This window comes from Strongylocentrotus purpuratus, unplaced genomic scaffold (genome assembly GCF_000002235.5).
Source record: "Strongylocentrotus purpuratus isolate Spur 01 unplaced genomic scaffold, Spur_5.0 spur5_scaffold_7, whole genome shotgun sequence".
Taxonomy (NCBI): domain Eukaryota; kingdom Metazoa; phylum Echinodermata; class Echinoidea; order Camarodonta; family Strongylocentrotidae; genus Strongylocentrotus; species Strongylocentrotus purpuratus.
In genome coordinates, this window is record NW_022145613.1 from 35709545 (window position 1) to 35727668 (window position 18124).

Sequence of the window (18124 nt, forward strand, 5' to 3'; positions counted from 1 at the left end):
AGATAGATATATGCCTTGATTGATAGGTGTTTATATCAATAAACAGAAAGCTGGGATTACATGGACCCAGGGCCTATTAACTACAAGACAGCATGGAGTTTGTAATGAGAAATAATACTATTTGCACTCTCTAGTAAGTTAAAGATAAACTTGAGTTCTGGTAAAAAAATAAAATGAATTCTCACAGAATCTAACGAAACTTACACTGAATGTTCAAGATTACAAATAAATGTCATGTGCCAAACAATTTTGGAAGAAAATGTATACTGGCTGAGTAATGAGCATAGAAACATAAGGAAATCAGGGTAGTACTAGCCCCGACACCATGTGTGTTGTCCCATATACATCTATCTGTGTAAGTGATTGTTACTTTACCAAGACTCTGCCAAATTTATGATGATTTTGATGACTCTAGAACCTTGCATTACACACCATTACTTACATGCTATATGATCAACTTTTCTGATCCATTCCACACCTTTTCTTTCATAATGCAATCGCATTACCAGTACTCAAGTTTATCTTTAATGCATGTTTATGACCTTGCAATTGAACCAGTGTTCAAAAGATTATTACAATCCAATCACCACAATGTTTGAAATATTTCAGATATAAATCATAATTCTTAATGGAAAGAAAGGAGAGAATGCAGGAAAGAAATATAAAATAAATGAATCCACATCAAACCGACTAAAAATTAATCTTTTGACCACAAACAGCAATTTTCAGAATCTTTTAGTTTCCTTCCTTTTTGTTTGTGTTTTTGTTTTGTTTTTTGTTTACTGTTTAACGAGTGTTCATACTAAAGCTCTTCAGATTACAAGTGTTCTTTTAAATTTTCCAAAGCTAAATCGCTCTCCAAAAACATGATTTTGTTTTTCTTCTTCACTGCAAAGGAATGGTTGGTAGAATAGATGAATGAAATTTATCTGGTGAGTGAAGGAATAAATTATTGAATGTACAATAGAGTGAATGATGGAACGATAACATGAGTGAATAAATGAACAATGGAATGATGGAAAGATGAAGAGAATGACTAAATGTAAAAATAATTCATGGTAAAATGGTGAAATGACTGACTGTAATTTACTAAAGAATCCATGACGAAATGATGAATAAATATACAATGGAAGGTAAGGCAAAATGACAAAAATGAGGATAACTAAATGTAAACAGAATGAAATTATGGAATGATAATTAAATGTATGATAGAATTCATGACAAAATAATGAAATGAAAGGATGAATGTAAAGTGGAGTGAATGTTGGAATGATCGAGAATTATTATCAAAATGAAGGATAAAAAATCCCTTACCTTGGTATTCCACTCAGGTAGAAGACGAGCTTTCGGAGGTCAATCGGACTGACTTTGTCCAGGGCAGAGCCTGATGGGAAGGCAAGAATAGGGCCCCCTCTCTTGTCTCGACCACCTACATATATATGAGAGACATAAAAGGCAGCAAACAACAGATATCAGATGATTGCGACACAACACATACAGAGGAGATAAAATAAAGAAAGTAAATAATATGAATAATAATACCATATTTGGCATCTGCTTATTTACATGCAGCGCAGGTACTATACAAATATACCCTAAAGATTTTTAATACAGTCAAACCTGCTTTAGTGACCACCTGTCTACAAAGACCACCTGTCTACAAGGACCACATTTTTGTTTCCCTTGAAAATGGTTTCTCATTGAATCATGTACTTAAGGAACCTGTCTACATAGACCACCTGTCTACAAAGGCCACTTTTTGTGTTTCCCTTGGGCGGTCGCTATAGACAGGTTTGACTGTATCAAGTATTAGATTAAGAGAGGATATAGAAAATACATCATAAGAAAAGAAAGAGAAGGAGAGGGGTTTACATGTAGATGGAATTTAAATATCAGAAATGTATATGGAAATATAGAGATTCAGAATCAGATACAGAAAGTTGATGTTGAAAGTAGAAAGCCATAATCATTAAGGCTATTATTGATCAGCAAGCATAATGAGGGGCTATTAGCAGCTCAGTCTGTGCAGGCATTCGCATTTGTACATCAAGCCTTTATAAATAGTCTACATCACAATGTTTGTCCGCTGTTTTTTGCATCACAAGAATCTCATCACAAGCATGTTCGCAGGATCCTGAATCCGTCAATATTGCATTCTGCTTGATTTTTTAATCATAATGTTTATCTTGAACAAATATTATATAATCGTGCTCTCCTTAATTTCCCCATAGAGTACATGCTTGATAATAATGAAAAAAGTAAAAACTCATTAGCCTAAAAAGAGGCCAGATTCACAGATGCATTAAGTATATATTGCAGTCACAGTGTCTATTGACTGCCCCTATTGACTGTTCCAGATTATAATGTGTCGTAGCAGAACTGTATCTACTGTAGTGTGTTAAAACATAGGAGCATAGATTGTCATTTTATGCCTTGCATTTTCTTAATGGGCTTGGGCTGCGTAATTAAAGATGCTGATATTAATTGAAAATTTTTAATGTTATTTAATGTGATAAATTTTCTATCATCATAATCATAATAACCATAGTCATCATTATCACCATTATCATCATTACCAACATTATCATTTCTACTATCATCAACATCATCATCATCATGCTATCACATCATCACCACTACCACAACTATCATCATCATCATCATCATGCTATCACATCATCACCACTACCACAACTATCATCATCATCATCATCATGCTATCACATCATCACCACTACCACAACTATCATCATCATCATCATCATCGCTATTACATCATCACCACTACCACAACTATCATCATCATCATCATCATGCTATCACATCATCACCACTACCACAACTATCATCATCATCATCATCATCGCTATTACATCATCACCACTACCACAACTATCATCATCATCATCATCATCGCTATTACATCATCACCACTACCACAACTATCATCATCATCATCATCATCATCATCATCATCATCATCATCATCATCATCATCATCATCACCACCACCATCACCACCACCACCACTACCATCATGGAAACACTGCAATCATTACCATCACCAATAAATTTGTTTCCTAGAAAAGTTCTCATAGTAAGCATAGCTACAGAACCAAAATGATTATCATCATCATCATCATCATCTTACCCGAGAGGAAAGCTAACTTGTCTCGAAGGAGAGGAAGAATGTCTGCAGCTTTCAGCGCATCACAGTGGAAGGCACCTCCTACATAAAAGAAATAAAATACAAACAATCTTATACTTCATCCAAATGTTAACACATAAAAGGAATATACATATTAATATTCATGTTTCTACTGATTCTAATTATATACAGATAATTATAGAATGATCGCTACTTGGAAAAGTGGAATAATCATCTCCTATTCAAGATGAAATTAGTGAAATATATCAAAGATATTTACTTTTCAAACCAAATATGAGATATATCAAGGTGTAATGTTTTGTGTTGCTGTTGTTGTTGGTGTTTATTTGTTAAATTTATTGGTGTGGACTGTGGATGTGCAATACCTTAGACCTAAAGTTAAATTGCACAATCGCAATATACAGGTAACTGTTCTTCTCCTAGATGTATTATTCCTTGACTAGCCCTTAACAAAAACAACAAAGAAAAAACATCTAAATTGAATATGGAGCCCTACATTTTAAAAAAGAAATTACAACGAAAAGACCCTCCGGTTCTTTTCCTGTTAATTGTTTTAATATGAAGCAGAAGCAATATAAAATTACCTTTCACCTGGAGTAAGAAGGACATTACATTACTACTTTAATATGGAGCTAACACCCTTCTGACACTGAACATTAAAAATATACTTAGTTAATAATAAGACTCAGAAGTACATTAAGATAAAAATCAGCAGTTAATAGCTGCAGGGAAACTACTTTAGCTTTTACAGGAGTGTTCCAGAAAATGCTGTTTTAGTTGTTGGAATTATGTAGCAAAGTCGATTGCTAAACAGCCTTTCATCCCTATGGGTATATCAGTAGCAAACTTATTACGAGTTTGCAGAAGCTCTTTTCTGCATGATTGTTTAACTTGTAATCATCTCTAAAGGAATAATGAATTGAAGAACATTAATTGTCTCAATTAAGAGCTACAAAACTTGGAAGAATAGCATCAACTTTGTTGTTTTATCCTTCAAGACTTCATGGTTAACTTTATAACCAGAACAAAATACATATGTGGGCTGATGTCGATTTGCCCCGAAACCTTAAAGAGCCATCAAAATCAAGAATGTGCTGTAAAACACAGAACTCTACACACATCAGTTTGACAAGAGAGTTTTCCTCACGCCACCTTACCACTTTCTAGCAAATATTTAGTTAGGCATTCCATCTTCCACTCTCTTTTTCAACTAGTTCTTGTAACGAGAAGTTAGCCCTTTTTTAGAATGATTTCAATGAAGCAAGACTGCATCTTATCACTCCCCAATGACACCATCTATAGCCCTAAAATTATCCAGAGACTCCTGGATCTACAAAACCAGTTTTTATTTTCCATAATATGTCAAGATAAGATCATAAACACTCCATAGCAGGCCAACAAAAAGGGTGTATACTTCACCAGGGAATGACAATTCTCTCTTTTTCTCTCTCTCTCTCTCTTGTTCATTGTCAAAATTTATGACCATCGTAAAGTTTAATTGGCTCTCCTCCAGTGCAGATGTGATGAGAGCGCAAAATGACAGCAGATGATATCATATCCATAAAAAACGGTAATCCTGCAGTATATTCATTGTTCATTCCAATATCTTAAGCATTTACAACTTCCATTTCATAATGCTTCCTACATTAGCCAACCAAATATTGACATATATCTGAAAAAGTAATCCAATCTTTACATTTTTCTAAACCCTGTACTCGGTTTTCCAAAGTTGTATCGGTTTGTTATCGTATTAGCTAAATAGTGTGTTGTGTATTGAATATCAATTATGATGACTCCAGTCATCAAACTCAAGCTTTTCCTTTCTTTCGTTGAAGTCACATTTTGTTCCCGTAAACTGGAGCCACACCGCCTTAAAGTGACTCAGTAACATTGCCTCAGATTCTGAAACAAAATCCTAGATTTAGCTCATGCTCAATTATAAACCTTGAGGTCAGTCAGGAATCTTTTCTCTTGTCACATCATGGAGACCAAAACTCTATTTTTTTCTTATCTAGAATTGTGTTCTTCCAACATCTAGTATTGTTGTTTTGTTTTTTTGTTTTTTTGGTATACATGTGACATCAATACTTCCCTGCATGCAAATACTGGTACCATCACCCTCCAACTGTCAAATCTGCTACAGATTGGAACAAGTGTATCCTTGACAACCTCTGATAGCTAGCATGTCATATGTGAGGGTGGGAGGATTTAGGAGCCAGGCTAATAAACTGGATCAGACGTCCACAGATTTTGATTTAGGCTGTTTGGGTATCGAGTCTTATATTTAGCATACAATATACCCTTTTAAAATATATATACCTGTATATAAATAGCCATAAATGCAGAATTTAGCTTTTTCCCTAGGTATGATTTCCTGGAGGCAATCAGTGGGGATTTTGCCCTCTACATGGCATCATAAATCTACAGGGAATTACTCAAAATACAGACAGATAATCACAGATTAAATATTAAAGGTAAACGCGAGTGATTGTGCAGAAACATTGAAATACCGTGGATAAGTATACAGCATAAAAAAACTAATGACATACTTTTACTAAAAGTGGCGGGCACATGCATATGGATGGTAGACTAGAAATGTATCTGTGGTAACATGTTAAATCCTGTGAAATATATGTGAAATATACATATCAACTGAACAATTTGAACAGATGTCGAAGTCCATTTTCGAGAGATATTCAAAATGGATGAGTGACAGCTTCACATAGTAGGTAGAAGTGCATTAACCAGACAGAGCCGGAGGTATCTTCTCTGTGATAACAAGAGTTTGGTTTCTTCTGCCTCTGAGGTTTGGAAGGTTAATACACCCCTAAACTACTTCAAAATGTTGATGCTGGGTGGTGACACATGAGCAGGGGTCGTAGAAAGATAGAACTCCAATTTTGAGTAGTTCAGTCATTTCATCGTTTTACTGAAGATGCTAGTACTTGTTGCATGAAACATATCCTTATTTACTTAACTTTAAAAAATGATTTCTTCTGAGAAAGTGTAAGAACTATAACTATATTTGGCAATCAGTTATTGTTGATTACACAATCCTTAAAAAATTTAAAATTGCAGTTCTTATATGCACAATGTAGGTGAGAGTCTGCATATTATTTAAATTATGCAAAAGCATTTATCAGAAATCAGGACTCTTCGTCTTTCTTTACACAATGGAACCTGCATAATCTGGACTAAAAAATGATTACATGAAAATTCATGTAAATATTAAAGCAAACACTATCCTTTGTCTGTTGTCTTCATTAGCTTCAGGGAACAATTTATTGTACTTACAAAAATTGTACATGTAACCTTCGGTGTAGTTAATTAAAATATTTCTTAAAGCTTTTCTTCACATAGAATCAAGTGGAAATTGTACATACATGTGTGTAAAACGATATTTCTCTACAAGTAGATATCATAATTCTGTTCTCACGATTTCATCTAACATACAACTGAGTTTCATAAAACGAAAGATGTACATAAATATGCACAGACTGTCCAGGCTAATTACAGCTAATGAAATGGAACTGTCTGAGTGCCCATCTTTGCCTGTCATTCAACAATATACGGAAACAGAGAAGCTAGACACAATTCCCTTGAATAATCAGTTCCGGTGGTTTAGCCCTTAATGACAAATTTTGGACCTTGATATTCGGTGATGAGGTCATTAGGAAGTGATTGGGTTGGAGAGTTCATTGGAGCCCATCTGGATACTATACTCCAATCAGCTAATTAATTAACTGACATCATCACAACTACTAGCATCATGTCAACGCCCGCTAATGAGATCATAGTAGTAGAAGAGGTGTAGTAGAAGAGGTGTAGTAGTAGTAGTAGTTGTATTGGTAGTGGAAGTGAGGAGGCGGAGGAGGGGAAAGAGAGTAGTAGTACTTAGCAGAAGTAGAAGTAGTAGTAGTAGTAGTAGTTGTAGTAGAAGTAGTAGTAGTAGTAGTAGTAGTAGTTGTAGTAGTAGTAGTAGTAAAAGTAGTAGTAGTAATAGTAGTAGTAGTAGTAGTAGTAGTAGTAGTAGTAGTAGTAGTAGTAGTAGTAGTAGTAGTAGTAGTAGAAGTAGAAGTAGCAGTAGTAGTAGAAGTAGCAGTAGTAGTAGTGGTAGTGGTAGTACATGTAGTAGTAGTAGTGGTAGTGGTAGTAGTAGTAGTAGTGGTAGTAGTAGTAGTAGTGGTAGTAGTGGTAGTAGTAGTAGTAGTAGTGGTAGTGGTAGTGGTAGTAGTAGTAGTAGTAGTAGTAGCAGTAGTAGTAGTAGTAGTAGTAGTAGTAGTAGTAGCAGTAGTAGTAGTAGAGTAATAGCAGTTGTAGTAGCAATAGCAGTAGCAGCAGCAGTGGTAGTGATAGTGATAGTGATAGTGATAGTGATAGTGGTAGTGGTAGTGGTAGTGGTAGTGGTAGTGGTAGTGGTAGTGGTAGTGGTAGTAGTAGTAGTAGTAGTAGTAGTAGTAGTAGTAGTAGTAGTAGCAGTAGTAGTAGTAGAGTAATAGCAGTTGTAGTAGTAATAGCAGTAGCAGCTGCAGTGGTAGTGGTAGTGGTAGTGGTAGTGGTAGTGGTAGTGGTAGTGGTAGTAGTAGTAGATTTATTGATACTTGATCACTCTTGTATTGTTAATTGATATAGTCTCGATAAAGAGAAATTTACTTTCAAATCTAGGTAAACTATTTTCTTTGTTCTGCACTATTGCCAATCCTTATGAAATCAACATAGGAATTGTTTTTCTTTGTTTTTTAAACAACAATCCAATCACACAATGAGCATCACAACATGCAGCCCTATACGATTGTGATTAGGTCTCCATGTAATACAAAGTAAAACCATGAGCACGGTCTGTTACATGTATTTTATAATTTCATTTTAGGTGAACTTTAAATTCATCTCCATCTCCTTTACTACTAAAAATTCCCTTACCTGTCTAGCTAGATTAGGAGATTAATTGCCCGATGCAATGCGCAGGTTTGTGATTAAGGGCTCCTACCCCCCTCTATTCATTTAATCGTCCACCATAGCACAGGCACCCTACAGATGCCTAATACAAAGACTGGTGAAGGGTCACAACTCAGCATCAATTTGACAGGAATGCGTAGTATGATCTCACAGTGATTTCAGCAGGCTAGTAATGTTTACCATTCTTCTGTCAACCGACAGAAAGCTTTCGATTCAGTCATTTCTGGTTACAATGCCATGCAAGAACAGCAGGATGAGCGCTTCAACTGCTTTGTCCGCATCCCAATGGTATTCTCCTATCGAGGGCACACATACGCCTTGCAAACTGTATACATGTACAGGTGTACAGTATTGATGAGATAGGGAAGGGAGGAACTTAAAGTGTACCAATCATCTAACATGATAATTTGTGCACAGATACAAAACCTACCTCAAAATCTTCACCTGACATTCTATGGGTTAACGGAAAAGAATTATGAAGAAAATAAAGAATAACATAAAACTACGCACACGCAACACAAGGCAGACTTAGGTTCCGTGCCCTATTTAGATGAGCGCATACAGGTGCACCGGAGATACTCACAAGTTGATTTTACGTTCTAGTTGAGATTGTATTTAAACTGGCGAAATCTATTTTTGAGAACTAATATTTGAATACATTATCATGAAATGGAACCAATATTACATACAGAACAAAATACATTTTGGTGATTGGTACAATATAATACTACATTATATAACAGGGAACTAAGATTCCAAAGGTTCCATAACTTCTGCTATTTTGTATGTTTAGAGTCAGACGGGCGTTAATGGGTTAATGCCCTTCTGGCTCTCAGCGGAGGATTTCCATCCTATCCCTGTCTGTTCCAAATGATCACATCTGTAGGCTGCAATTACTTAATGTTGATAGGGAAGTCTGTGCTGTCCCACACATTCCTTTTGACTGCAGCTACTACTGCTGTGTTTTGTATTTCGTTATTGTATCTTGATGATCAATAACTAGATCAATTTGCAAATTATAAAACAATGCATATGTATGTATGCATTTGGCCTCTCATGACGTTGAATGCCACTGCCTGACATTAGTACTACCTGACATAGCCTACATACAGTATGTCATGCCAATTGACATGCTGTACGCAAACAGGTCAGGCTTAGCGGATTTCTTTTTTATCTGTTTGTCAAAATTAATTACTCTATTTCTCTTTTCTATAAAAATCATGTAATCCACTCAAAAATTCCTACAGAAATAGTAGACCTACCCAACAGGTCTTTCTATAGTCCTACAATGTACATGTACAGTAACCTATCCATTAGATCTTGCATGGATTCCTAATGCTTATATTCTGACAATTTCATTTTCAGCCCAAATTCCTCAAAATATTTGCCTAAAGCAAACAGAGATAACAGAATCTTTTGAAACTGTGTCAACTACATGTATGTACATGTAGGTACAGTACATGCACTAAAAGTTCAGTGACACTGAACTACGCATTTTTAAATTTGCAGCGCACTCATACTAAACATGTATCTACATGTACATGTACATGTACATGTAGCTATAATATACAAAACACTGAAGGGTTCATCTTGCCCTAAAAGTAGTTTTCACTGATTAAAATGCATTTTACTTGTTCTTGTCTGCATAATGTACTAACTTCATGCTGTACATTGGAATGACACAGAGCAAAATCTATCCAGTGTCCATGATTTACTCATTCAAATGGTTTTGATCATGACAATCTGGGGTATCATTTAGCAAAGCAAGGAAAGGGGAAAATATTTATATATCTCTCTTTTAATTCATCTAAAACTCCATTTATTTCTTAGACATCAAAACAAAATTTGTGTACCCTGAATACATATCTTGACTTTCAGAAAATATACAATTTTATTGTCAATAGATAATACGGCATATAAATACACAACAAGGGAAACGCTCTCGGCGGTCTCGCCTGCATAACGCAATTCAATATGATAAACCAGAACGTCAATGACGTAGCGCTCATCCGCATCTCGCAACAACAAATATCCTAAATTTTATGCGGTACACTTTTGAACTGGTCAAAAAATAAAAATTTGATGCCCTGGAAGGGACATAATTTCATTTCATTTGCATAAAGTACCATAAATAATCAATGGAGCAAAATCTCACAATTCTGTGTAGAAGTGTAGTGTTCCAAATTTAGCTCTACCAGATAAGACAAACCAAATCAAAATCGGTCAACAAATGAGGGAGAATAAGCAATTTTTGTTATTTTTAGAATAAATTTGCATAAATTACCATTATTAATTAATGGAGAACAATTTCAAAATTTGGTGTAGAAGTTTAGTGTACCAAAGTTAGCTCTACCAGATAAAGCAAACCAAATCCAAATCGGTCGAGAAATGAAGGAGAAGAAGCATTTTTTGTGATTTCGAATAAATTTGCATAAATTAGCATAGATAATGAATTTCACGATTCTGTGTAGAAGTTTTAAACCCCCCTCCTAGCCCTATCATATGAAACAATCAGAATCAAAATCGGTTGAAAAATAACGAAGAAGAATCATTTTGAAAATCTTGATGTTGATGCCACAACAAAGTCCAAGTTTGTTGACCTTAAAGGTAAAGACCAGTTATGGTCATGCGATTACATTGTGAAAGAAATGTTGTGGAATCGATCAGAAAAGGTTGATCATCTAGCATCTAGCATCTGCAAGGTTTTGGAATCATCAAAATGATAAGAAATTTGGCCCATTCTTTGTAAAGTTACAAGCACTATACACAGAAAGATGTATATGGGACTACCCTATATCTCTCACAGACCATGAGAGAAACAAATTTACCAAATATATGAATTAGTAGGCGGTTTCCGGGCAAATTTTTTATCATCATGTATTAGTCAAACAATATTCTTTCACATGATTGGTAATGAGAGCTTCCATTTCATTTTTTGAAATTGGGGCGTTTCCAATACTGGTCTTTACCTTTAAATGACATTTGACCTTAACTTAGTGACCTGAAATTCTACTCACATGATTGGGGAGACTTGATAACCCTATAGTCCAAGTTTCATTGACTAAGAACTTATACTTTCAAAATTATATCAAAAATTCAAAAACTTTACCTTAGGTTAAGTTTTCGATGATGATGCTACAACATAGTCCAAGTCTGTTGACCTGAAATGACCTTTGACCTTGACTTTGTGATCTGAAATTCTACTCACATGATTGGGGATACTTGATTACCCTATAGTCAAAGTTTCATTGACTAAGAACTTACACTTTAAAAATTATATCAAAAATTCAAAAACTTAACCTTAGGTTAAGTTTTTGATGTTGACGCCGTCGCCGTCGCCGTCGCCGTCGCCGCCGTCACCGGAAAAGCGGCGCCTATGTCTCGCTTTTTGCTACGCAGGCGAGACAAAAACAGGAAATATTGTTGACACAAACTGTGATCTTCTTGAACCTTACAAAGAAAATGTGTAATTAAAGTTAATCCAGGATATATAACCAACACCATTACCAATAAAATCAGTTTTTATTAGAAATATCAAGGTCATTATAGAAATTCCAGTGATTGTTTGTCAGTTAATGATCCTTTGTTTACAACCAAAAACTACAAGCCACCGGATGACTTTCCATGCAACCTCCCAGATACAGACCATTAAACATGTATCTTTGTAAAAATTAATTGTCCCTATTCATTTTCATATACTAAATATCAATCAAACATATATATACAAATTATTTTACATGTGACTATTATGTTTTCTATTATTATTGTTGATTTTTTTTTTTTTTTTTTTTTAAAATCCTCTTTATTTATATTTATTATCATTATTACTATTACTATTATCATAGTTATTCTCATTATCATTATCATTATTATTATTATTTAAAAATATCATCATCATCATCATCATCAAGCCTACTGTATATCATTATTAATGTTATTAATATTCATTTCTCATGGTGTAATTAATTATCTTACTGATATCACTTATCAAAGCAAGTGCCACCATGATCATATCGGTATAACTACATGTACATTAGGCTTGGGAGCGAGAGCCGAGTACCCGACTCTAACCGATTCTGAAATCCAGAACCGAGGAGTCGACTCCAATCTCTAGAGAGTCGATTACTCGAGCACGTCGGTTCCGAGAAAAGGAGACTCGGTTCCAAGATAAGAACCGAGTCTTTGGCGCTGGAGTCGACTCCACAGCACCAAAATTCAAAGAGATACTTTGCAAAAGTGAACGAAGGAACATTGCCCGAACGAACTGGTGTCGATTCCACAGCACAGAGAATGAACAAAATCAGCTCTGTCAAAGCGATGGGCGCACTAGCAGCATGCTGTTTTGATACACACATTTGTGTGTGTACCTCCTTCGTAGTACTGTGCATCAGAGTGACATGTGTGTGCTGGCTGCATGTTGTCTGTAAACTGCCCCCCCCCCCCCCCCTCCAGCTGAACGTTTGACCTTTGGTGAATTGCGCAAGAGTCTTGGAACAATGGCCCCATTTTCTCTCCTCTTGGAGCGTGTGATCAAGGAGTTGATTCATGTTTTCTCTCGTGCGCAAACTGATTTATGTGACTTTGTGTTTGCTCTCTCTCTCTCTCTCTCTCTCTATCCCTAGTCTCCCCTTGCCCTAGACATCAGACGTTTAGTTTTCTTCCTCGAATAAACTAAATCACACAACTCACAATTTCCTCCTCCTTTCCCTCCCTTGAATTCTCCTCATCAAGTTTTATTCTTCTTAAAAATAAGTTTGACAGGTCTACAATTTACATGTACATTCCCCCACCCCCTATATCTTGTTTCCTTCAGTTATTTTGTTTTCCTTACAAGAATAAATGTGGCAGGTCAACATCTCCCCTTCTCCCTTTCTCTCCCCCTCTAGCATCCCCTTCTGTTATTATTTTTGTCTCAAGAATAAGTTTTGCAGATCTACATCTCTCTGTCTTGTGTTCTTTTTGGGGGTATTTAAACAAATAAGAATAATTCAGGCAAGTCAAGTGTCCCCTCTCGCTGTGGCATTAGCGCAATCTCTAATAGTGGCTGAAAATGCAGACTAGTTATTCTGAAACCAAGATCTAGCGCTGTTATATGTTGTTTAGAAAGCACGTGGTTAGTAGTAACCATGGGAATGGAGTGCCATGAGCTGGGGCTGGGGTCATTAAAGTTTTTGGGTGGCATTGGGCGGGCGGGCGGCCATGTGAGCATGAGTTATTTACACTTAGCTCTCAGATAAAGGTTGGTCCCTGGGAGGAGAGCCAGCGGACCAGGCATGTTTCGGATACATTCCATTTATTTTAGGCAGGGAATCAGAATCTTTAGTTTTACATAATGGATTGTTTACCGTAATATTGGAAATAATTGTTCTGCATTTCTTACATTTTAGCAGTGTAAGTACGAGTTGATTATTCCATCATTCTATGTTGAAGTTTAGAATTTAAATTAGACCTAACATGTTTTTGTTTGTTTACATTGTTGCCAAGTTGCCATGAGTTATTAAATAATTAGTTACTTTATTAGCAGTGGTCATGTTTTTTTCTCGATTTGATCGAAAGTAGTAAAATAAATCATTTCATAACTGTTTATGAAGGTCTGCACTTTGATCTTCTTTATATATTGTTTCCATGTAATTGTAGAGATATCATGAGATGAGACAGATATAAACAAAACATCAATTTACACACACAAGTAACACATACATTCATACTTTTGATACTCATTTTTAAAAGTAAAGTTTTCCAAAAAAATATCTCAGAAAATCATCTGTTGCTATCGGTGCCACTGCTGAATGGAGCCGACATGCACAGTACATAACATACAGTGTGTAAACAACTCCCTGCTGTGTGTGTGTGTGTGGCCTTTACAGCATTGTGGCTTCAATTACATGTACTGTATATGGCAGCCAGCGGGAGTCGATTCCACTTGGAACCGAGGCCGAGAGTGGGAACCGGAGTCGGTTCTCATCAACAAGGGAACCGCCCAAGCCTAATGTACATGTACATGTACATACATGTGTCAATACTATACATGAACAATTCATAACTTATCTTGTTGTGCTTATCTAGGCAGGTATATTGTTTGTTCTGCCTCTTGCCAAGTCTTGAAATCTATTTTATTGCATGTTATTGTTTAATTTTTATTATTACATAAAATCTAGGGTCACCTGTGCCTTGGAGGGAAAAAAGTGAATGGAATCTTCAGGTCTCTACTGACTTCTCCCAGTATAATAATATCCTAAATTTCACTATGACTTGATTAAGAAATACAGAGCAAATTATAAGTATTTCATCATTTTTCGCTTCAATTTCTCCTGGATTGTTCTTTTCCCCTTAAAACACGCACCTGATATCGTTCGTTGAGAGCCAAAAGGGCATTATTAACTTTGTGTTTTAAAACGTACATGTGTTAATGCCCTTCAGGCCTCAGACAGAAGATATCGAGCCTGCAGGCTGTAAAATGTGCATGAAAATACCATGTTTGCTTTAAAGTGCAGACATGATTGAAATATACCACAATGAAATGAATGAATCATAACATTTTTAACAAACCAGTATCAGGTCTTGACAACCAAGACTACAAGTTCCCTGACATTCTATGTAAATACCAAGGTCAATGTCAGAAATTAACAACAAAGTCATAGCACAAAAGAAAAACACTCACATAAATGTCAGGAAACATTCAATACAATTTGAATTGGAGATATTAATCCACATTAAATGGAAATGCTGCTTGACGGTACAGTACGTGTACACATCAATATGCAGACGTAGATTACATGTACATGTTGTCAAAAAAGCACATTTACATACTTGTCAAACAGTCCATGTGTATGTGCAAGTAAATACGTTTATGTTCAATAGCAATCTCAGTAGGCCTACATGTTTGATGATAAATGAGCGATAAGACGTGGTGCATACATTCAAAATCCCTCAATATGTCATGCACTTCATGCTCTGCATACAAATTGGACTCTTTAACGAATAAAGGTCAGGAACAGGCTCAGAGTACGACCTTACAGATTTATTTTTCTGATCTCTCGACACCTCTGCCTTTCAATTCTAAAAATGATCAAGAAGGGGGCAATTTCATTTTCTTGCCCCCTGGGGTAATCCGAGGCACACATTTGTAGCCCATCGAGTCCCCAATTAACACCAAGCGAAGCAAATTAAAAGTCTGCTGGGCCCCTGGGTGTAAAATTAGCGCTACAGCTCCCATTCCGCTGGCAGCAGTGCAGTGCAACACACAGACATTAATCAAAACTCGGTCTCTACCATCGAGTGCAACAACAAGAAATATTGTGTCACTTCTGACGAGAGATTCTTCTGCTTTCGCAGCCATATCTCCACGATGAGCCACCAATTCAATTGCTTGAATGTTGTCTGGTGCAGAGATTTGATTGAATTACAAGCTTGTAAAGGTGTGATCAGCCCAGTAAACAGACCATCGTGTCTTCACCAAGTCTCTTCCCTCCAGAGAGGATATGTAGGAAACAACATATACATACCCAAATAAAAGGGGAAGTCCAACTTGATATGAAGTTGGTTTTAATAGAAGCAGAAAAGTTGGAGAAACAGGTCAGTAAAAGTTGGAGCAAAATCCAATTAAAAATAAAGTAATGAATACTTGCAATCAGTTTAAACACAAATTGGGAACTCTGCGACAAATCTTGTGGGGTTCCCTCCCATATATATGCTCTTTATTAACAAAACTCTGAAATTTCAAATTGTATTATCTTCCCTTTTCCAGACTCAGTGTTGCAACTCCACTGTAAATTATATGGGGGCATGTCCCCAATCCCCCCCCCCCCCATCAGATGGGAAAAGAAGAAAACAGAAAGAGAGGAGAAAAACAGAAGGGACATGGCAGCATGACAATGGAACAAAACAAGCCCCCTTCTTCCTACTCTGGCCATGTTTTTTTGCATTTCATCCACCTTGTATATTTCTACCAACTAGAAACTTTCACATGTATAGGACTCCATTTCATTTTCCCTTTTCTCCCCCAAAGTTGATGTCTAAAAACTTTAAATGGATTCAGTCATGCCTCTTTGACTATGATTATGATATCTGCTATTTATCACTTATTGACAGAAGTTACTTTCTAAAGTAGCAACCACATTTTTGGAATATTTTTTATGCTTCTATTCCCCACCTCTCTACCTTGCAAAAAAAATACTTGTCTATCATCAAGGTATCATATCTTTCGTTTTCGTCAAAAAATTCCAGTCTACGGTACTTTTTTCCTTTTTTGCCATCTCCATGACATTGAACCGAAGAAGATTCCAAGTGCCACATGTCCCATAAATATGATGCTCACTGTTCATCCATACATGTACTCTCACCTCAAAGTATGCTTGTAGTTCTGTTCATGAAACCCTTTTTTCTTCATTATCCTATGCAATATGTTTACATTATTTCACTATAGATTTAGCCAATACTGTATGTACATTTATGTTACCGTAAATCTCCGTGTATAAGGCGCACTTTTTTGCCGCCGAAAAAATTTGAAAGTCGGAGGTACAGAAAAAAAAAGTTTTTTTTTTTTTTTTTTTTTTTTGGATTTATGGCGCTATGCCTGGCAATGTCACCCAGCTCAGTAATCAGTGTGTTGACTCACCACTCGGAAACTACAACAACACTCAAATTTGTCTGTCATCTTGGTCTGAAAGTAATCTTTCTAATAGATCTCAATATGTAGTTTATAACAATAATTCCTCAAATATTTTTTCTATAACAAATGGTGTACCACAAGGTGCACCACTGGTACCATATGTACTCTTTTGTTTTTAATTTACATTAATGATCTTACACATTCTTCTAAAAACGACATTGTTACTATTATTTGTGACAAGTTCACAAGCACAAATCAGCGCCTTCAACTGCTCCTCGATGTAAAATGAAGGTCCTTCCCCGCAAGGGTTTTCGGCAACAAAACAACAACAACACCAAAAAACTTTTTTTTTTTTTTTTTTTTTTTTTTTTTTTTTTCCTTCCCCAAAATAGGGGTGCGCCTTATACACAGGTGCGCCTTATACACGGAGATTTACGGTATGTAAATGATTTTACTCAATCCCCTTTGGATTGTACATTATTGTACATGAACACATCATGTAGAAATAGATCAAGACAATTTTGTAAAAAGATGAGGGCACAATTTTAAAAAGAAAAAAATCTTCGCCCAAGCAAATAGGGGACATGCGATGGGATTGAGACCCCCCCCCCCCCCCCCTTTGTATGATTTTTAAAAAAATCAAACAATCCAGGGTATCACCTTTTGGTATGGTATCTAACATTCTCATTCTGAAACTTCACTTTCGTCAGGCCATAATGTTCCAAAACATTGACTCCTCCTCCTCCTCCTCCTCCTACTCCTCCTATGGCATCTACCTTTCTAGATGTACATTACATGTGACGTCAGTGAAATGGAAACACCAATCACATGGAAACAGATGGAAGGGGAGAAACTGGGAACAATTTAGTGCAGAAAAGGATTGGAACTTGAGACGGTGCTATTTGAATGAGCATTTCGGAGCGAATGCCTTGAATTCCTTGGAGTAACTGTCATAGAAAGAGGGAAAGTACTTTAGACCCGAAGCTTACCTACTTCTCTTCTTCACCTACACAAAGGTCATGCCGAGAGTCACCAATTATTCTTAAAGGTACATCCTAACAAAAGTGTGTTATAAATAGTGCTTGCTTTGAGCTGCTCGATACAAAATCGACAATCTGAAATAAAAAGTAACATGCATTTATAGTGTTATCTTCCAGAATATACACTGTACACTGTAGTTTAATATCACACATTATGATGTGATACAGGTATGACACTCAGTAAAATCCTACACAGAAAGGTACATATAGGACTTCATGTACTTGTCTATTGTCTTATTTCATGGTGAAATACTGTAATTAAAGCTTCTTTTCAGATGAGCAAAAACTTTAATATGCATACAGTATTGCTCTAACGTGAAAGGGCATTGTACATTGTAGTTTAAACCC

General features: G+C 36.1%; 1 protein-coding gene across 1 annotated transcript in view; it reads right to left on the reverse strand.

Moving 5' to 3' along the window:
* LOC100893047 (kalirin) overlaps window positions 1–18124 on the reverse strand; it is a 54378-nt gene that overhangs the window by 26007 nt on the left and 10247 nt on the right. The window contains exons 2-3 of the mRNA XM_030974266.1: window positions 3152–3229; window positions 1315–1429 (exon numbers count right to left, since the gene is read on the reverse strand). Coding sequence (XP_030830126.1) covers window positions 1315–1429; window positions 3152–3229 — 193 coding nt within the window. The remainder of the gene's footprint in view (window positions 1–1314; window positions 1430–3151; window positions 3230–18124) is intronic.